General features: G+C 54.9%; 1 protein-coding gene across 1 annotated transcript; it reads right to left on the bottom strand.

Annotated features, from left to right (window-relative positions):
* Positions 1–328: 328 nt before the first annotated feature.
* MVK (mevalonate kinase) lies at positions 329–21,516 on the bottom strand. Its single transcript, XM_061169305.1, is given in 13 exon segments — positions 329–902; positions 904–965; positions 967–1,064; positions 2,100–2,253; positions 5,484–5,600; positions 5,976–6,066; positions 10,023–10,068; positions 10,660–10,763; positions 13,918–14,073; positions 15,883–16,027; positions 18,747–18,894; positions 19,777–19,868; positions 21,444–21,516. Coding segments are annotated over 12 exon segments (1,290 nt in total). The 5' UTR covers positions 19,855–19,868; positions 21,444–21,516; the 3' UTR covers positions 329–811.
* Positions 21,517–21,582: the final 66 nt, after the last annotated feature.

The following is a 21,582-nucleotide window of genomic DNA, read 5'->3' as shown; positions in this document are numbered from 1 at the left end:
AGGTTTGTTTCCATTTCTTAAAAAAGTCTGCAAATTAGTGGGTACTCACGATTTGAGAAGCAAGGAAGCTTAAAATTCCCCTTTTTGGAAAAGCGGGCTGGAGCTCTGCTGAAGGGCTGAGAGCTCAATGTCTGGGCATCCGTCCCTGTCTGGCCAGGGCCATCTGGGGAAACCCCGCCCCATTCCCCGAGACACACAACCAAGTGACCCAAAGCCTTTCTTTCCACTGACAAAGTGGCTGGAGAAGGGACAGGACAGGAGAGGAAGGTGTGGGCAGCTGGAGACTACCAGACCCTCCCCCGTCTTTCCGGACACGAGTGAAGCACTGTTTACTCAAGATCTTTTTATTCCCCCTTTGCCATCTTTTCTGCAAACCCCTTGGGTTCAGACCAGAAGAAACTGCACATCAACCCTGCCTTTGGCCAACCCTCGGGATGCAGGGTAGAAGGCAAAGACCACCACCTGGACACTCCCTGGGGGCACCCACAGTCTAGCTGGAGAGAACAGCCTGGGAAGGCTTCCTGGGGGAGGTGAGCAGAGGTGGAGGGAGGGAGAAGGCCCGCTGCTCTGGGAACCAGACCCCTGCATCTGGGATCCAAGCAGCTCTGCCAGGGAATTTGTGGGTCTGTGGGCACTTCAGGGAGGACAGGAAAGAGGCCCTTGAGTCTCAGAGGACTCCACATGGCCCCACTGCCCACCGGCTCAAGAGAATGTTGTAGAACACAGACATGGCTTCTGGGCCGCCTGACTCACTCCGGGGACTGGGGGGCATGACCAGTGGGAGGGGCGTCACAGAGGGGCTGGGGGCCTCCTAGTCAGTGTCAGGAGCTGGGTGCCCACTGGCCGGCACAGAGGCCAACTCCAGTGCCCAGAATAATCTGGGAAGGGGCTTTGTGGTGGGGTGGTTTCATCTCAGAGGCCATCCAGGGCTTGCCGGACAGGGGCGTCCAGGGAGGCGGCTGTGTGGACAGACACACCAGGGGCACCGATGCTGGTTTCCCAGCAGTCAAACCCACAGCTGGTCAGCGCCTGCTTCATGGCCTCCACCTCTGGCCGCTCCAGATCTGTAGGGAGGAAAGGCAGCAGGTCACCCCTGACAACCGTCCACTCCCTTGGAGAATGTTTGTCTCTGCTCACGGCACAGGCCCAGGAGCCGGTCTTCCTGTTGGTATGCCGAGCCTGGCACCCTCCCCGGGAGGGTTGTGAATCCCGAGTCACACGGACCTGGCCTTGGCTCAGCCGTGGGGCCTCAGACAAATGACTTCCCCTCTCTGAGCCTCAGTCTCCTCATCTGGGAAAGGGGCTAATAATGAGACCTACCCCTCAAGGGTCACAGTGAGGCTGGCATGGGCTACTGCAGGTGGAGAGCCTGGCACAGCGCCTGGTACACCACACACGCTCAAGAAATGTTCTCTCGCCATCGTCATCGCCGCCTGAACTAGGTCCCCACAGTCAAGGTCTCCTGAAGTTAGGACACGGTGACTCCCTGAGGCCTGGGAGTCCCACTGAGGCGGAGGGGGCCTCTGTGGGCCACTGAGGGCTTACAGCAAAGCAAAGGGGAAAAGCAGGACAAGAAAAGGAAGGAGGAGGAGGCCAAGAAGGGGAGACGGAGAGAAAGGAAACCAAAAGGAGCAGTGACTCCCACCCCAGCACAGGGGCTGCTGCTATAAGCCCGTTCCTCATCCTCAGCCCTGCTCTTTCCCCAGAGACTAAGAGGAAAGAGACCCCTTTCTTTTGTAGCAAGGCCATTCCGCATCGTGGCCCCATCAAGAGGTGACAGCAGGGGATACAAGGCTGGTAGGGTTGGTGGTGACAATGTCCTGGTTATTTCTCAAGCCTGTGGGAGGCTTGGCAGGTAAGGAGGTGGTAGGAACAAGCCCTGCACCAGCCTCTCTAAATGCATTTTTCCTCCTTGAATCTAGGCAACAATCTTACATAAACTAGATTGTCAGCATCCTTATTTTACCAATGTGGCAACAAAGGCCCAGAGAGGTTAATTCACTTGACCAAGGCCATATAGCAGAGCTGAGATTATTCAGAGGCCTCTTCTTTCTCCCAAGGGAACTGCCCAGGTGGAACCCTGCCCATCCCCTGGGTACCTGGCCTGAGAAGCGTGATGCCACAGCCCCCGCCGCCCGCGCCAGTGAGCTTGCTGTGCAGTCCGTGGGCCATGGTCACCTGGCACAGCCGGTCCAGCGAGGCATGGCCCACACCGAGGGCGTTCAGATGGTGCTGGTTCATGTCGATGAGCTCCTGAGGGAGAGAGGTCTCTGTTCCTGCTTGGCCTGCCTGAGGTCGAGGTCCTGTGCCTGCCCTGTCCACGTGACAGCTGCTGGTTTGGGACCGCAAATGGCTCTGACTACCCGGCACACTGTCCCTCTCCACTGATAAAAGAACCTCTCCTTCTTGCAGGACGTCCCACGGGGCTGGGATGGAGCTGGTGGTGAGCACATGTCCCAGGCCTGGCCACAGAAGGCTCTGGCCATGGGGACTGATCAGGCTTGTGACCCCAGCTGGGCCAATGAGATCCCTCCCAGGGTTTACTCTGCCTCTTCCCTTGGAAGCTGCTAAAACTGGTTGACTTCAGAGGTAGGCCGCCAGAGTTATCTTCCCTGAACATGGTCAGAGATAACAGAGATGGAGAGAGATTTCAGACTAGATCTTTGGCCCCTGGATCCAGCTATGCCCGAAGCTGTCCCCTCTGGTCGTCTCAGTTATAAGCCAATAAATTCCTTTGCTGCTAAAGTCTAGTTGAGATGGATTTCTGTCATTTGCAGGAAAAGAAGTCTCAAGTAATATGCCATCGTACAGCTCCCTCAGGTACCGATTTTCAGAATAAGAACAGGTTTGTAGTTCTAACAATGTCACAAGTGGGGGAAATTGCTAAATGTTTGTTCAGGTTTCTTTGATTATGCGTAATAAAATTCCTGCCCTCCTGCAGATCAAACAAGATGCAGGTTGATGAAATAACAAAGCTAACAACCCTCACCGCCCAGGCGTTCCCTATTTACATTTCATTTACTCCATCGGTGTCTGGCAAATCCCTTCAACATGCTGCTGGCACCCTGCTAGATGCTGAGGCTCTGAGGATGAGCTCTGGTCCGCAGGGAAGTTACAAATGTGGGATCTGGAGGCAGAGGGGCCTGGGTTTGGGTCCCAGCTCTGCCACTTCTTGGTCGTGTGTCTTGGGAAGAGGTCTTTCACTCTGAGCCTCAGTTTCCCCCCTTGTAAACCAGGGATTGTAAGAGTATCTGCCTCATTGCTGTGAGGATGGAATGAGGTATCTTTCACATGATGCCTGGAACAGGGTAAGTGCTTGGCAAACGTCAGCTGCTGTTAGTACTTTTACGGTTGCATTACCATCATCCCCATTTTTCAAAGGGGAAAACTGAAGCTCAGAGGAGAAAGTGATTTGCCTAAGGTCACTGAGCTAGTAAGGTACTGAGCTGGCACGGGAAGCCGGATCTGCCTGATGCGAAGCGTGCATCTACCCCGCCTCTGAGAGCACCCTTGGCATCCCTCCCGCCACCCACTTCTTGCCATGTGCAGCTTGACAGCATGCAGCTCTGCCCCGGGGTCCTGGGAGCACCTGTGTGCCATAAGGGTTGCCAATCACAGGGCTGTCTGCCGAGGCCCACCTGGTTCTCCTGCCTGGAGCCGTCGGGCAGGGTCGGGTCTGCCTCTCCCCCGCAGCCCGCCTCACACACCCCAGTACTTTTGACAAACGAGCAGACAGGCGTGATGGCCCGGTGGCAGCCTCGGGTGCCTTTCACCGGCCCCGAGGGCTGGATGGGAGGGAAAACTTCTGGGGGCCTCTCTCTGCGCCTGAGCACCAGGTGTCACGTTGCCAAGGCAGGTTCCAGACACCTGTCACATTCTGATCCAAAATCTGTCAAGGATCAGATGACAGGCTGTGACACAGGAGAACAGCTCGCTGGCTTGAGCGCAGAGCTGTCCGGGAGGCGAGCGGCACATTTCAGCGGCTGCCGAAGCCAAAAATATACACGATGTATAATCGACGTGCTGTTCTGAGGCATTCTCCAGGGGCTCAACAGGGTGTATTTTAGGCAGCACTCCATCATTATTCATTTCCTACTCGGGAAGACTGTGTTCCCTTCTTTTCTACGTGAAAGGGATTGAGAATGAGCAGGCAAAGGCTGGGGGAATGGAGGGAGGTGGCTGGGGGAACGAGGGCAAAAGCCCAGAGATGAATTAGATGGAGTCCCTGCACCGGGCCTGTAGTAGACACTCATTAAAAATTTGTTGGGAATTCCCTGGCGGTCCAGCGGTTAGGACTTGACACTTTCACTGTCGTGGCCCAGGTTCAGTCCCTGGTCAGGGAACTAAGATCCCGCAAGCCATGCAACGAGGCCAAAAAAAAAAAAAAAAAAAAAAAAAATTGTTGACTAAAGGAATAAACAAATAAGTCAGTGACTCCCAGCTCAGGGCCACTCACTAGTTGGAAAACCTCAGAGAAAGTCATTCTCTTTAGGTCTTGGTTTTTGTATCTGTAAAAGGGTGGCAACTTATCCACTTCACAGGTAGGTTGTTGTAGGACTAAGTGAGGAATCATTTGTGAAGAGACCTGGGAGAGTAGCAGTTCCCACTCATTACAGGGGCTGCAGACTCAAATGCCTACAGCGGGACAGGGAGGCACCAGGCAAAGAGTATAGCAGTTGTGGGTAATACTTAGGGAGTGGTGGGGACTACGGAGAAATGGAGACCCCAGGGCCACTCTCAAGGGGGTCCCCTGGGCACCTCCAGCTGACCGCTGCCACACAGCTATGTCAGCTGGGGCTGCCAGATCTTCTGATTCTTGCAGGGAAGCCAGATGGCTTTTTAATGCAGTCCATTCACTGGGCCAGATGGACCGGGTCTGGGAATGAGCCCGGGCCCTCTGGCCGAGCTGGTGGCTCATCGGGCATGGTGCTTGTGTGTTACCCACAGGGCCTCACTGCACTCTTAAGACACTCCAGTGAGGCCACGATTCAGACCTGGGCCTGACGAAATCCAAAGCGTGAGGTCCCAACCTCTACACTAGAATTAGGCACAGGGTGGTGGCTGGAGTATTGACAGTGAGAGAACAATTTTAGACCATGTCTGATCCACAGCATGCAGGTGAGAAACAGTTACTGCATGAATAGATGCACTTAGCAAACATCACGGGAAAGAAGCGGCCAGGGGAGAAATTGCTCCTGGACCTATGGAGGACTGTGTCCTTACATGCATGATCCCAAACCTGGCCCGTCGTACTTAGCACGCGCCAGGCGCCGCCCTCAGTGCTGCCTGTGTGTTCACTTGATTATTCCGAATCACCTGGGAAGAGGCTTCAAAAGAAGGCACGCTTGCTCATGGGTGCACACATGGGTGCCCAGGCCCGGCCTCTGTGTTTTAGCTCCCAGGGATTCTGAGCGCAGATGGGGAGTCCCTGCCTGGGACAGCGCCGTGGATGAGGAACCCCGATCCTGCAGGCGGGCTCTTACCTCCAGCACGAGGTAGTGCTCTGGGGCCGGGGCCGCCGCCATCTCCCCCAGCACCCGCTCGCACTCCAGGGAAATGGCGTCTATGGAGGTCAGGAGGGGGGCCACGATCTCTGGGAACTGCAAGGAAAGGGATCGAGGGCCCATGAGGCCTGGGGGCTGGCAGACACTGGACAGCTGCTCCAGCACCAGGGCAGGGGGAGGAGGTGTCCCCAGGGCCCACACCCACCCTCTAAGGAAACCCCCTCTCCTTCTGGCCTGGTCCCCGCCTTGTCCAGCCACCCTTGACCCAAGCGGGGGTTCTCACTGCAAAGCCAGCACGTCTAACAATCCCTGTTCTGCCTCCCGGTGGGGGTATGGACGGACGGCACCTTCCCAGGTCCCCTCCACCCCACCCACCTCCACTAACCCACGAGGCAGAGGGAGGGCTTGGACACCCAAACGTGAGTGCCGCGGCCCTGCCGGGAACCCGCCCAGGAGTGGGACCAGTGGCACCTTCAGCAGCCTGCTCCTGACGCCGGCCACCAGGGCCTTGGTGCTGCGGGGGACCTTGGTGTTGATCAGCAGGATCTTCAGAGCTGGCGGCCTGGGGGGTGAAGAGGGTCCACGGTGAGCCCAGGACGGGGCAGCTGGGTCAGGGCTTGGGGGCCCGCCTGTACTCCGCCCCACCCTGACCCAGTGCAGGAAGCAGAGACCCGGGGAGGTGACGTCAATGACAGGCTGGAGACAGGTCCAGAGAGCATGGGTTCCTGACGCCCACCCCGGGGTGCCCACCACCGCCTACAGCTGCATCCCTGCTTTGGCCCCTGGGCGGACGGACATTTTCCTTTGGCTTGTGACTCACTCATTCATTCATTCAACCTCGAGCGAACATGCACATGGAGAGCCTGGCATGCATGGAGTTAGAAGTTCAAAGGGTACAAGAAGGGGCTGAGGTTCTGTCCTGTGGGCCACCCCAGGGAGCTGGAGAGGAGGGTACTGGAGATTCAAAAAGAAAAAGCCACAGGACCAGGGATGGGTCATGGAGGGGGCATGGGGAAGAAGGATGCTCCAGTGGGCACAGGAACGCGAGGGGAGGGCAGCCTTATGGGAGGGTCAGGGTCCCAGCGCTCTGAGCCAGTTCTTGCCCTGCCTCGACAGTGCCCAGACCGGTGGCCCTGGTATGATACCAGGTGTGGTTAGAGGAAGTCAGTCACCCCCAGGTAGGAGAACGGAGGGCCTGGGGTGGCCACGGTCAGCCGGCTCTCCAGCACGACCCCGTTGTCCTCATCTGCCCTCTGGGCTTTCTAATCCCTCCTAAAGCCACAACCCCAATTGTCCTTGTGGTTGGCTGTCTTTGGGGACTTAAGCCACTGTTTCTTGTCATCCCAACCTGCCTTTCAGAGCACTGCTCCAAGGCCAGGGACAGAGCGTGGAGAATTTGGATGAGCTCTAGCCAGAGATAGCTGGAGACGGACAGGCCCCTGATACGTTTATTCGCTTTTCTTTTCACAGATCAAGATTGTAAAATCCAACAGGGCTGGAAAAGGCTGTCAGAAACCTGCTTGATCTCACCGCCCATAAGCCCATGAAATTAATATCGATTCTCAGCCTTGAAGACCGGCTTTTTTTTTTTTAACTTTACAAACGATGAACATTCTATTTGGCTTTTCTCTTCCCTTTAAAGACAAGCCGTTCCTCAAAAGGGCAGCATTCTGGGAGGTCGCATCTTGATCCTCTCCGCAAACAATGCTTTTTTTTTTTTTTTATTGAGAAGCACCAGGCGTGGTCTGGGGTGCAAGGGCTCCTCTTTAAGCCCTTGGCGGGATTAATGTGGAGTCTGGCCTCCTGGCTTCTCAGAGAATCTGCCATCTGCTCGCCGCAGCGCCCTGTAGCCAGCAGCAAAGGTCGGTCGCTCTGTGTCACCATCCATGGGGGTGGGAGAACTTCGGGTATCACATCTTCATCTTTCTCAGATAAAGTCCTCTGCAAACGGGCCTGCTGCTAGCCCTGCGGGCCCCACAAAACTCAGGCTCCTATGACATCCAGTGACCACCACCTGGGGCTATGCCCTGTAAGTGATCTGGGCCTGGCTATGTCCTCAGCCTCATCTCATCTCTGCCCTCCCTTGGAGCTCACTCCACTCAGCCACCCTGGTCTCCTGGCTGCTGCTAAGCACGCCAGGAACACTCCTGCCTCCGGGCCTTTGCATGTGCGTCTCCTCCTCCAGGGACCTGCCCCGGCCTCGGCAGCTCTGCTCAAATGCCGTCTGGTTAGAGGCTTCCCTCCATCAGCCTGTCCAACTCCCTCCTTCACGTTCCGGCCCTCACTCTGCTTTATGTGTCCTAAGGCCGTGGGGATGGCCTGCCGTGCTCTTACAGAGACATCTGTCTGTGGGCTGCCCTCCCACAAAGTGGGGGTTCCGTGAAGGTGGGACTTTGGGTTCCCTGCTGAGGCCCCAGCACCCAGTAGTTGTTCAGAGATATTTGTAGACTGGATGAATGAACTTGGTCAGGAAGGAGTGAATAAGCACTTGATAGATACCGTTTCTGATTTCATGCCCCGGATCCCCATTACATAAACGAGAAGACAGAGGCCTCAGGAGAAGTAACTCACCTAAGGGCCCCCAGCAGGCAAATGGCAGAGCTGGGCTCAAACTCGAGCCTGTGGACCCCAGAGAATCTGCCACCACCCCGCCACCACCACCGGCCACTGTGCACACCTTGGGGCCTCTCCCCCCGCCTCCCCGTGCCTGGGAAACCCTCCAGCGCTCAGCTCTTAATTCCCCCCATAGGCCATGCATGTGCCCGGCCACATCTGCATTGATTTTCTGTCCCCAGGGCCCAGTTCAGGGCTTAGGATACAACAGGCTCACAGGAAACAGAGTGAATGACCTGCCCCTGACCCGTGAAGGACTCCCCAGATCTGCAGCCTGACTATGACTGTCATCCCCAGCAGCCTCAGAACCCCGAGGACACCTGTGTGCCGAGGATCACAGTCGTGACTGCCTCCTCCAAAAGCCCGTGGGCTGAGGGCAGGCCCGGGCCCACAAACCTCTGCATCCTGCCCTCACTCCTGCTCTCACTGCACATGGATTCGGTCCACCTGGCAGAGCCAGCCGCCACCTGGGCACAAGGCCCCCCTGCCATCGCTTCCACAAGCAGCCGGAAGAAGCTGTCCCGAGCTCCCAAATGGCTCCGCTCCCTCCTTTGTGTGGAGCAGTGGTTGTCACCCAGGGGGCCTTGCCCTCCAGGGGACAGGTGGCAATGTCTGGAGCTATCTTTGGTTGTCACACTGGGAGACAGGGGAGGTGCTACGGGCATCCGGTGGGCAGAGCCCAGGGATGCTACTAAACATCCCACGCTGCACAGGACCGGCCCCACTGCAAAGAATTCTCCAGCCCCAAATGTCCGCAGCGCTAAGGCTAAAGAAACGCTGATGTGGGGCCTCAGAAAGGCAGGCTTGGCTCCCAGAAGCTGACAGAGCAGGGGTGGGAAGATGCCAGAGGTGCAGGCAGAAGGAGTCCGCACCATGGCCTGCCAGGTCACTGAGCCCCGAATGGAGTGGCCCAGCTGGCAGAGGCAGAGGGCCGGGACCTGCTGTCCAGCTGCCAAGAAGACCACCCTGGCTGCAGAAGGTGACAGGGAGCCCTGGGACCCTGAGAGTGTGGAAAGGCCCCCCGAGGCAGCAGAGCACCCTGGGACAACCACTGCCCCCCCCAACTTGATGGAGGGCTCAGGGAAGAGCCAGGAGGCACCTGCTCCTGCTGGCCATGGGCTTCACTCCTGCCCCTGACGTTTCCACACTGAGTGCAAACAGAACAGAGGATGTTGGAATTTAATACGCATGTCTATAATTCCAATGCTTCCAGCGGGAGGGCGGAAGGAAATATAAAACAAGCTGAAAGTTGCTAAATGTCCCTTCCACTCAGACTCCCACGAGCCTGCCACAGGCTCCGGTCTTGCTCGGCCATGATGCCGTCACTATGGCAACTCCCACGTTGTCTTTTGGTGGCTTGTGTGTGTATGTCTGTCCCTAACTGCCCAGGACTATGTCTGAGATTCATCTTTATACCCCTAGGCCCTAATGCAGTGTCATCTGGAACAGAGGAAGGTATCAGTTCTTGTTTACTGAACAAATGGACGGACGAACAGGTAACTGAACGGATGAACAGGTAACTGAACAAAGGTCTGGGGAAACAGCCACTTCCTGGAAGCGGAATGGCACAGCCTCACATGACCTCCCCCTCTGATCTCTCGGCAATTTAAGAGCTAAAGTGGGGAATTCTCTGGCGGTCCGGTGATTAGGACTCTGCGCTCTCGCTGCTGAGGGCCCGGGTTCAATCCTCCCTGGTCAGGGAACTAAGATCCCACAAGCCACGTGGCGCAGCCAAAAAAAAAAGAGCTGAAGTGGAGAGGAAAGAGCAGGCTTCCTCGCGGCCCACGCCCTGCGGGACCACACAGGGGAGGGGACGCCCAGGGACACATGCCCCTCCCTCCTTCCCAAAGAAATGGGGCCCCCCTTCCCTGCCAGATGTGGAAGCTGCGGCTCCCCCAGAATTACCTCTTTAAGGATGAAATCTTCCCTTGCTGGTATCGGAGCGCTCCTCCTAAAGAGAAGAAAGAGTGGGTCAGAGTCATAGGAAAAGCTCCGTATCCGTGCCTCTTGGGAAAGGGGCTGGGTTTGAGGTAGAGGTAGAGTGTCACCACAACTAGACTCAACCCCGTAACTAGGCACCTCAGCTTCAGGCAGCAAAGGCCCAGGAGGGCGCAAAGGCGCTCTGCGCCCAGGACTTGGGGTCCCTCCCTTACATCCAGGCATCCAGCTTCCCTCCGATGGGCTGCATGGCGATGGGGTGGAGGTGGGACCACAGCAGGCGTCCTCACCGGAGGGGAGCCCAGCTGGTGCAGTCTGCAGACCCCACAGCAATGGTTCCGCAGCTTCACCATCTGGACCCCTGGGGCTGGGGGTCCCACTGAAACCGTAGCTTCCCAGGCCCAGGCCCACCCCCCAAGATTCGGATCCAGGAGGTGCGAGGCCCTGAGACGCCCCCCGTTCCCCTCCCACCAGGAAAATGGCGTCTTCCTCAGAACGCACTGATGCTGCTCATCCCAAACCCACAGAGCCTGGGCAGCTACGCTTGTCATAAGAATTTCTAAAAGAATAAAAATAAAGAACACAGGCCCGAGGCAGCACCTACCCCAGGTGCTGACGGCGTTGTCCACTCCGGAGGGGTTCCCGTGAATCACCCTCTCCCCCTGGAAGGCCCACTTGTTAATTAGTTCCAAGTTGTCCTCGGTCCACCTGAAGGAGACACAGAGACTCGTCTTTACTGTCCATGGTGGTGAATAGGGGACTGGGGCCAGCAGAGGGCAGGGGTCACAGGCTGGGCTTGCTGGAGACGAAAGGCAAAGGGGCTTGGGCCCCCGAACTCAGAAAGAAGAGAAAAGTAAACAATTCTGAACCTCTCCGGCTAAAGAGCACGCCCTAAAGCGTGCCTCTTCGCCTGGTGCAGCGAAAAGAGCCAAGGCTTTGCATTCACGGGATCCTGCTTTTTGCCTCTTACGAGCTGAGTGACTCTGGGCCCCTTGCCTGCCCTCTCTGAGCCTCACTCTCCTCCTCTGTAGGATGGTAACTCCTCCCTCCTCACAGGCTCAGCGCAGGGGTGTGGAATGTGGGTCATCTCTGGATCCCTCCCCAGCCCGCGGCCACGGTGCCTCCCCAGAAGGGATGCGGACTCAATGACGGTTTAAGTGAACAGACCCAAAACATGTGAGTATCGAACGAGGGCAAGTGCTCAGCCCCACTGCCCCACCTTCTCTCTCAGCTCTTGTTTCCTTTCTGTCGAGCCCCTGCCCCGTGAAACGGCAGAAGCCACCGGGGCTTGTGCAGCTGAGCTGGGAATCAAGCAGGGAGCTGGTGTGAACCCCATCCCGCCGCTGACTCACTGGGAGTCCCTGAGCAACTGCGTCACCTCCGACCCTCAGTGTTCTCATCTGGGAAATAGGGATAAAGATGTCTACCTCACAGAGGATTTTGTGGGATGGAAAAACACACAGGTGCTTTGTAAAATGCCCAGGGGAGAGTATGTGCTCCGGAAAAAGAGGCCACCTGGGATCACGGCACCTGGAGTCACTCCAAGCCTGGTCCACCCACCCCTTTGCTGTGGAACCTTGGGCAAGTCAATCACCCCCTCTGAGTCTCTTTCCTCATCTGTCAGATGAGGATTTTAGGGACCTGAGACTCACATGGTGGTTGTGAGGCTATGATTCATAGTGAGTTAACACTGCTCAAAGCTACTGATTACCCAGGGCCAAGCACTGCGCTAAAGGCTTTCTCTAATGGACCATCTGTAATCCTCACAATCACAATAACTCAAAAGGGAAGGTACCATTACCACCCCCTTTCTTACAGCAGAGGACACCGAGGCTCAGATCACAGTACCACTCACCGCGACATCAGAACCGCATCTGCTAATGGAAGCCTGAGCTCGTTAACTACTGACCTTTTTGGTGCCGACGAGACTCACTCACTTGTCCAATATTTATTGAGCATCTACTATGTGCCTGTGACTAAGCCCACACAGACGTGGTCCTTAACTGCTTGCAGCTTGGAGTCTAATACAGAGCAGATGTCAGGAAGCCACCAGAACTTAACTACAGCCTCTGGGAAGTGCGATGCCAGCTGGACGGGGCACACCCTGTTCTGAATGGAGGGGCTGAGGGACGAGGTGGGTCAGTGAGGCAAGACATAGCGGGAGAGCAGTCCAGCCCGGGGCCATGCAGCCTGTATTACGCCTGGAACTGGACAAGAACTGGCCCTTTCCAGGACCGAAAAGTGAGCGAGCAAGCCAGCGAGGTGGGGAAGGGGTAGCTGAACATAGCCCAGGGCCTGGCCCACTCTGCAAACTCAAGTCTTCCTTCTGATTGGGAAATGCTAGGGGGCAGGGCGGGTGGGTCTGCTCTCTTCACAGCTTCTGAGAAGGAATGATGGGTCTTCAGGGGAGGTGGGAGAACTGGGTGGAAGGAAGCAGCACGAGAAAGACCACACCCACATGCACACTGGACACTGGCTCACCCACAGGCGTGTACATGCACGCACGCACACACAACCACCCACATCCTTTGAAAGGCAGAGCCAGTTGGCCGGCTTGTGGGCAGGTGTCTATTCGGGACACCCAGGGCAACACGGCCTTCACTGCTTTCGGCTAGAATCAGTGATCAGCACACAGTAATGAGCGGCTGTCTTGAAGCCTCCATCCTGAGTCACTGTCTTATCTCGGCATCAGCACATGTCAAGGCTGGAAGCTCCCCCCACCCAAGGGATCACAGGTGCTGCCCCTCACTTTCAGATGAGGAAATGGAGCCCCAGAGAGAAGCTAGTTAACTGGCAAACCTGAGATTCCTGAAAACCATTCTGGAGAATAGCCGCCTCGCATCCTCCACAGGTGCAATCATTACCTGCTCATTACCTGCGGATGCTTCCCACGGCCACCTCCTCGGGCCCCTTTCCCCTCCCCCCCCCCGCCCCCACCCTGCCCCAGCCTCTCCAGCGCACGAGCCCTTCAGAGCAGCCCTGGGGAATTTGGACCTGGAATCACATCAACAGCCCCACACCTGCTGTGGCCACGGGGACCAAAGCGACCTCCGGGCTTAGCCAGCAGAGCCCCCGACACAGCACAGCTGGGCCCACATGGCTGGTACATAAGGCCCCCCAGCGGGAGGGCTCCCCGGAGCCATGAGGGCCCAGGGCAGGCCTCACCAAGAAGCTGCCAGGCTGGATGCTGGGGCCTCATCCCCAACTCCCAGGGCAAACTGCATTATCTGCGCTCGGGCCGGTTTCTCAAGTTTCCCCAAGTAACAGAAACAGTCCGCCAGCAGCCCTGTCTGGACAAGCCTCAGTGACTTACAATAAGCCGCGGAGGAGACGCTGCGACCTTGTGGATCGAGGACCCACGGGAGGGGAGACGCCCTGACCTGACGGACACTCCTCCTATGTTTATTTCTCAGCACGTTACACTGCTTTTCATAACAATTTGGTGCCAGCTGGCAACACCCGCCGGGTATCCGTATCGCCATTTACAGAAAAGGGCACTGAGTGAGGCTCCCAGGGTGGGGTGGGGGGCAGCAGGCTGGCCAAGGTCCCTCAGCGAGTCGATGGCAGGGGGGCCCGATGGCTCCTCTGATCCATTGCCCTCTACATCCGGGCTCAGGCTCTTTCTACCAAATCACGGGCACCTGAACCCAAAGGAGGCAAGGAGGGGTCGGGGGTTGGGGGCAAAGAGCTCAGGCTCTGGATTCAGACCGCTGGGTCCAGATCCTGCTCTGCCATCACTAGCTGTGTGGCCGCCCTGCCCCCCAGCATCCTCAGCTGTAAGGTGGCCAAGGGACACCTCTCTCCTCTCGGCACGGGGTGCGGAGCCCAGGAAGGACAAGGAGCGAGGCAAGGGCCTGATTACCTGCTGGCGGCCTCGCCATCCTTCAGCGGGTTTGGGATCTCCTTGCACGCAGTCAGGAGGGCAGCCGCCAAACACACGGAGTAGGCGGCACTGGAGCCGAGGCCGGCCCCGGTGGGCAGCTCCGACCACACGGTGACGTCCAGGTTGGGCAGGGCTCTGAAACACAGCAGGCAGCAGAGCATGACTCTCCTGAAGGGCTGTGAGGGGCCAGCGCTGAACCGGCGGCCCAGACCCAGGACTGGACACGGGCAGGGCCTGACTCTAAGTGTCTGGCCCAGTTTTCTGACCTCAGGGAGATCTCCCAACCCCAAAGGCACCCCTGTTGGATGGCAGGAACTCATGGTGAATCAGACAACTTGAAAATAGGTAGAGGATCGTTTAAGTCACTATGTTGTTGTCCAACCGGAGCCCTTCCTAAAAGTGCCTCGCGATCCACCGACCATTCCTGTAAACTCCTTCCTGCTCCCCACACGAGCAAGGCTCTGTCAAGGCCCTGCCCTCAGCACAGGCTGGTCCCTCTGCCCAGGACAGCTCTGCACCCCTTTCTCCCCCAGGGGAATTCCTACCCATCCTGCAAGACCGTCCTCAAATGATCCCCCTGGGCGCTGATACTGTGTTCATGGGATGCCTCTCCCGCCGGACAGCGTTTCCCAGCTGCATGTAACACAGGCCTGCTCTGGATCAGCGGAGAGTTCCCAATCGCTGCATCTTACCTCTACTTCCCCCCAGCGAGAACCGTCAGACGTCAGGTTCTATCATTTCCATTAAGCACTCTTCCCGTTTTCCAAATATAACATTATAAGACTGAATCTGCCTTTTCAAACTGCACATGCCCACCCCACCCACATCAGATTCTGGAATGTGTCCCCTGCCCTCACCCCGGAAGGGGACATGCCCCTCTCAAGGTGAAAACCCTGGCATTGGACAGCAGGTGTCAAGACGCGATTGAATGTGTCTGCAGCGCAGCGCCCGGGCCCAGTGGCCGCTTAGCCAGTGCCTGCTGCACGAGTGAAGGGCTGCGCCTCGAGGCTTTCCCTTCGGGTCCTGGACCACAAATCACAATGCACACGCACTGTGTGCCAGTTACAGTGCTAGGCCCATTTCACGTATAATGTTTCTAATCCTCTGATAGTTTCTCTCAGGAAGGTGATAATAATAATAGCTAACATTTATCAAGCTACGTGCCAGGCTCTGAATCAAACACTTTAAGTAAATGAACTCATTTAACTTCACAGGAACCCTATGAGGTGCTATTACCACCCCCATTTTACAGGTGAGGAAGCTGAGGCTCAGGAAGGGTAAGAACCTCACACAAGCTAGTAAATGGTCGCGCTGGGGTGTGAACCAACGCCGTCTGGCCCTCAGCCCGTGCCCTCTGTCACCATGTGGTACCACCTCAGCAGGAATGTCCCCCTCTAGGAGCCAGCTTTCCCGAGAGAGCAGACAACCCACATCTTATCATAACACAGGCTTCACTCTGCTAATCACGGAGTTCCCCTGGAGCCTATGGGATGTGGAACAAGGGTGCCTCTCTGGGCATGGCTTGAAGAAGACACACAGTGGATCTGAGAATGGAATCTGGCTTTGGTTGAATCGAAGAGGCCAGAGGAGGCAGTGTGGGGTTAAAAAGGCAGGCGTTGACACTGAAGGGAAGTAAGTTGATTTCCCAGCTCTCACCACTTAACTAAGTAGCTGTGTGGCCCTGAATGTCTCTATCTCTCTGGGTCCCAGTTCCTCCCTGTGCAAAATGAGGAGAGCATCCTTCTCGTGGGGTTGCCATGAATATTGAAAGCAAACCATACATATAGGGTCTAGCACGGCTCCTGGCACGCGGCGAGGACAGCTGTTGTTATTCAGAGCCTGGGAAGGAGCCCGTGCGTCGTCCAGCAGCCAAAACTACAGCCACCCTGGCTCAGTTTCCGGGGCAGGCTGCACCCGGACTCCCTGCCCCGACCGCGCACACACCTCTGACTCTGGCAGACGGACAGGTACAGGTAAAGGAAGGACAGCACAGCCAGGTGCTCGTGGTCGGCACAGTCCTCGGGGAAGCCCGCCACCTCCTTCAGCTTCTCCACTTGCTCCGGGGTGAGTGCTGTGACGTCACCTTGCTCTGTCACATGGGCAAACAAGTGCAAGCGGGTGGGTGAGAGGGCCTCGGGGCTTTTATAGACACCAGAATACAAATGGCCGAGCAGTCACGGGAGTCAGCATCTGGATGGACATGGACTCAGGGTCCGAGCACTACAGCCGAGGGTGTCAGGGGACTGCAGGCTTGGGAGGCAGGCGGACTTGGGTTTGGGCCCTGACTGTGCCAGTTACTGTGACCCTGAGTAGGTGACTTAAGCTATTTGCACCTCAGTTTCCCTCCTTGGTAAACAGAGATAACAGCAGTACATCCTCCCAGGGTTGTTTAAATAAGGTACAGAGTATCCTTAGCACCGCTCCTGGCACATAGTAAGGGCTTAATTGTAGTTTTCAAACACACACAAGCACACACACACACATGCACACACAATCACTCAAAGGCCTAGGACTGAACTCCACGGTACAAAATCAAAACCAAAGGCAGTATTATTTCCCCAATATTTCCCTCTCCCAAAACATAATTAGTGAGAACAGGACACGCACATAAAACGAGGACACATAAATGCCCAAATGTTCAATATGTTTAGGACTATTAGGAGGGAACAAAAAAACACTGGAAGAAAAATATGGCAGACCCTGGCAACCTAGTAGAAAACTTGACACCAAAAGGTTCAGATCCCCTTTGTCTCCTTGGAGAAGTAGCCTAACGAGCCCTTGTGAATGGACTACACTCTAGATCACAGCCTCCACCCACCTCCCACCTTGCGGGATCCTCAGAGCAGCCCTCCCAGGCATCACGACTCTGCTCACAGAGGCTCAGAGCGGTAAGTGACCCTCCCAAGCTCACACAGGGAGTCTCAGACAGGTGGTCTGAGGCGTGTGCCACTACACCTGGCTGCTCCATCCATGCTACTGACATACAAAAGCAGCAGCCAGTTCTCATGGAACGCTTCCGGCCAGGCTGAGTGGCCTGGGGTAGCACGGAGAGCAAGGGCCAGGCTGCTCCAAAGTAGTGGCTCTGAACTGAGGCTGTCCCTGCAATCACCCAAATACACACGCCGGGTCACCTACCACCACTACCGATTCTCCATAGGAGAGGGGCAGGGCCAGGAAGCCACCTGTACTGTTAAAACAACAGCAACAAAAACCTCCCCCGGGGATCTCAAGGCAGGACTGAGGCTTGCTTGCAATTGTGGGTTTTCAACTCTTCCTTCATCTCCCTGCAGGGTTTGGGAGTGGCTGAGTGACTAGCTGTGGACTGATTCTCATGGGGGACAGGGAACCGTCTGGAAAAGGCCCCTGGGGCTTCCCTGGTGGCGCAGTGGTTAATAATCCGCCTGCCAGTGCAGGGGACATGGGTTCGAGCCCTGGTCCGGGAAGATCCCACATGCCGCGGAGCAACTAAGCCCGTGCGCCACAACTACTGAGCCTGCGCTCTAGAGCCCACGAGCCACAACTACTGAGCCCACGTGCCACAACTACTGAAGCCGGAGTGCCTAGAGCCCGTGCTCCGCAACAAGAGAAGCCACTGCAATGAGAAGCCCGCGCACCGCAATCAGGAGCAGCCCCTGCTCGCCGCAACTAAAGAAAGCTCACATGCAGTAACGAGGACCCAACGCAGCCAAAAATTAAAAAATAATTAATTAATTAATTAATTATTTTTAAAAAAGAAAAGGCCCCTGGAGGAGTCTCACTTGCCCCACCCTGGCTGGGAGACACTGTTCCAAAGGACGAGGCGTCAGCCCAGACAGGAGACACTGACAGCGAAGAACACACTGCAGCTTTGCTGCAGATAGTCACTCTGCTGATGAACGAACCGTGTCTGCTCAGGAGTGGACAAAACAGTCCCAACACTAGCAAAAATGAGCACGGAGGCCTTTATTTATTGGCATGGGAAGAGAGCCCCAATATACTGAAGAAGGGAAAAATCCCACACGCTTCTAAGGAGTTTATATGGAAAAAAAAAAAGAAGAAAAAGAAAACAGAAAAAGAAAGAAACAAAAAGAAAAAGAAGGAAAAAAAAAGAGAAGAAAAAAGAAAAAAAAAGTTTATGTGGCTTGATCCAATTTTGGGTAAAAAACAAGCTCTCTCCCTATCTCAATCAATCAATCAAACTACTGGTCTACAGGAAATAACCCAGAAGGATGAACACCAAAATGCTTAGCGCTGTCCTGGGGGGGTGGAGTGGGAGGCAGTGATAATTGGGGATTTTTTTTCCTGGCAACGTCTCAGCATTGACCATATTTTCCAGTAACATAAGTTACTTTTATTTTTAACGATCTTCAATCACACAAAACACCAAAACATTCTCTTTGTTAAAACAACATTGTAGAAGGGAGGCTCCCTTTGTCCACTCCCCGACTGTAGGACCCTCCAAGACATAACTAATCACCATTGTCAGTGGATATATATCTTCCCAGGCCTCTTCTTTGCATTTACATACCCACTGATACTTAATCTATACATGCTGTTTTGCATCTTGTGTTTTTTCACTCAACAGTAGGCCTTGATGACCTGTCCCAACGGCTCACATAGACCTAGTGCATCATTTTATGCTTTTAAATTAAAAAAAAATTAATAAATAAATGAAGCTATTTTTATGCGGACAGGAGAGAAAACACCCCCAGAGTGGCTGGCTTTTGGTCCCTAGGGGACAGCCTGGGATGACAACCCAGCTGTCCTCCTTCCCCTTCTCTTCAGGGCCCAGGCTCTTCCCGCACCTGGTTCCTGCTCCCTGTACTTACTCAGAAAGCTGGTGTCCAGCATCTGAAGCTTGGCCACATCCCAGGCCCGCTTGATGCCAATGTTGGGTAAGTTGAGGCCCACTTTCCCATTGCTGTGGGGCTGAAGCCGGAGGAATGTTCTCAAGTTCAAGGCCACAGCCAGTGCTACCTATAGAATAAAGAACACAAGCAGTTAGCCTGAGGGTGGTTGGCAACAAGCATGGCTCCTGTCTTAGGAAAAAGGGGCCCTTGTCAATGAGCCGAGAAGAGAGGGCAAATACTAGCACACAGGCCACTCTCACCTATGCCCTTGGCAGACACTGCTAATCAACCTTGGCACCCTCTCCTAATCAAACGTTGGCACCCTCTCCCACATGCTTAGGCACAGCCACTACCAATCAATTAGGAGTTAATACCTACTTATATCTGCCCTCCCCACGTAAAATTTCACACGTTCTCAACACCAAGGAATGGCTTCCCCATAATCACCATGCTTTCAAAGATAAATATAAGTTAAAAATATGAAAAACGACAGCTTGAAAGAGTGGAAAAAGCATGGCTTTGGGTTCAAGCAGACTTAGGTTCACTCCTAGCTCTACCGAGGTGTACGGGACCTTGATCAAGTTACCGATCCCCTCCTAAGTCCCAGCTTCCACGTCCGCAAAATAGGATAATAAAAGTTTAACGTCAGAGGGTAGTTGTAAGAGGTAAATGAGACAATGCATGTCTCAGACTCCTTTGCAGAATCCTATTCATTTTCCCCAGAGTTTAGTCCTTAAACCTCTTCTCTTCTCCACCGAAGCTCACTTCCTAAGTGGCCTCATTCCACCCACGGGGCTTTCCATGTCATCTTTTTGCTCTCTTACTGGGTGGGCCAGAGATGCCCTTCAGAGGGCCTAAGACCTGTCTTTTCTTTGCCCAGCTGGGGAGAAACTGATCTCCTCTCTGATGTACTCCCAAGCTATGCCTCAAGGCTTCCTTTCAGCTTCTTTTAAGGTTAGCATCAGGGAGAAGCAGTTCCTAATCCTCAAAGGCTCAGGGGGCCTTTTACCTTGCCATGGACCACGGCATGCTCTCCATGAAGGATGACTTTCCCTGGAGCAGACACTAGCAGGACTTCTGACAACATGGCTCCTGGGAGTCCTGAAAAGGAAAGCCAGAAAGAGGATGGAAGGTCCCCAGAACTTAGAGAATGCCTAGTTCAAGCTCACCATTATAACAAAAAAGGCAGCTACCATCAGCATTTGCTATGTGCCCAAAAAAGCAGTGCAGGGTAGCAGTCAGCTAGACACATCAAATAGATCTGGGTTCAAATCCAGCTCTTCCACTCCCCAGTGATGTCATCTTAGCTAACTCACTCAAATAGCTATGAACCTCAAAAGTTACACGGGGACAGTAACTGTACTTACCTCAATGGGTTTTGAGAAGGTTAAACTAAATAATGCAAGGGAAACACTTATGGTCTGGCACACCATAATCACTCAATTACTGTTACTTTTTTTAAATTTTATTTTATTTATTTATTTATTTATGGCTGTGTTGGGTCTTAGTTCCTGTGCGAGGGCTTTCTCCAGTTGCGGCAAGTGGGGGCCACTCTTCATCGCGGTGCGCGGGCCTCTCACTGTCGTGGCCTCTCTTGTTGTGGAGCACAGGCTCCAGATGCGCAGGCTCAGTAATTGTGGCTCACGGGCCTAGTTGCTCCGCGGCATGTGGGATCTTCCCAGGCCAGGGCTCGAACCCGTGTCCCCTGCACTGGCAGGCAGACTCTCAACCACTGCGCCACCAGGGAAGCCCATAGTTACTTATTAATGGCTCTGTTCTTGGTTCCAGCTTTTATTATTACTACTATTTTTTTAAAATAAATTTATTTATTTATTTATTTTTGGCTGCGTTGGGTCTTCATTGCTGTGCGCGGGCTTTTTCTCTAGTTCCGGGAGCGGGGCATACTCTTCGTTGCGTTGCGCGGGCTTCTCATTGCAGTGGCTTCTCTTGTTGCGGAGCACGGACTCTAGGCGCAAGGACTTCAGTAGTTGTGGCTCGCAGGGTCTAGAGCGCAGGCTCAGTAGTTGTGGCACACGGGCTTAGTTGCTCCGCGGCATGTGGGATCTTCCTGGGCCAGGGCTTGAACCCGTGTCCCCTGCACTGGCAGGCGGATTCTTAACCACTGCGCCACCAGGGAAGTCCCCTATTATTACTACTATTAAATTTAAATGAAATCATGGACCGGAAGGAACCTTTTCCTGGACATTTAGTCTGTTTCTAACGTTTCACAATTACAAACAGGCTGCAGAAAACAGCTGTTATACCCTTTTCTTTTTTTTTTTGCACACTTAAGTCAGGATCTCTACAAGACAGAGTCCTAGAAAGTGACTTGCTGGGCGTACGTGTGCGCGTTTTAGATTTTTATAAATAATGCAAAACTACCACCCATTTAAGGCTTTACCTCAATAGCGTGAGACCAGAACCGCACTATGCGCTAAGTATATACTACAGTGATCCCCGTTTCTTACGGGGGGAAACTCAGGCTCGGAGTGGGGGAACCTATTGCTTGTCCGAAACTCCAAATCCGGTCTGTCAGATTCCAGGTTGCCGGCTTGTCAGGACGGATTCTCAGAGTTGGGGAAACTAAGCCAGAGAAGCCGGGAGCCCGGTCCAGGGTCATCCTGGGTCTCGGCCTCGGACTTCGCGCCACCCTGTCCCGGGACCCTGACCTCTCACCTGTCGCCACAGGCCCTCTGCTTCCGAGCCCGAGCCGCTCCGGGACTCCATCCCCAAGCTCGCGGGCGGCGGGGGGAAAAGGCCTCTTCCTTTGCCCAGCCAATCAGAGCGCGTAAACCGAGAGCCCCTTTACCAATTG

Source organism: Eubalaena glacialis, chromosome 15 (assembly GCF_028564815.1).
Source record: "Eubalaena glacialis isolate mEubGla1 chromosome 15, mEubGla1.1.hap2.+ XY, whole genome shotgun sequence".
Lineage (NCBI taxonomy): Eukaryota > Metazoa > Chordata > Mammalia > Artiodactyla > Balaenidae > Eubalaena > Eubalaena glacialis.
The sequence above is the reverse complement of the archived record's forward strand: the minus strand, read 5'-3'. Positions and strand labels throughout refer to the sequence as shown.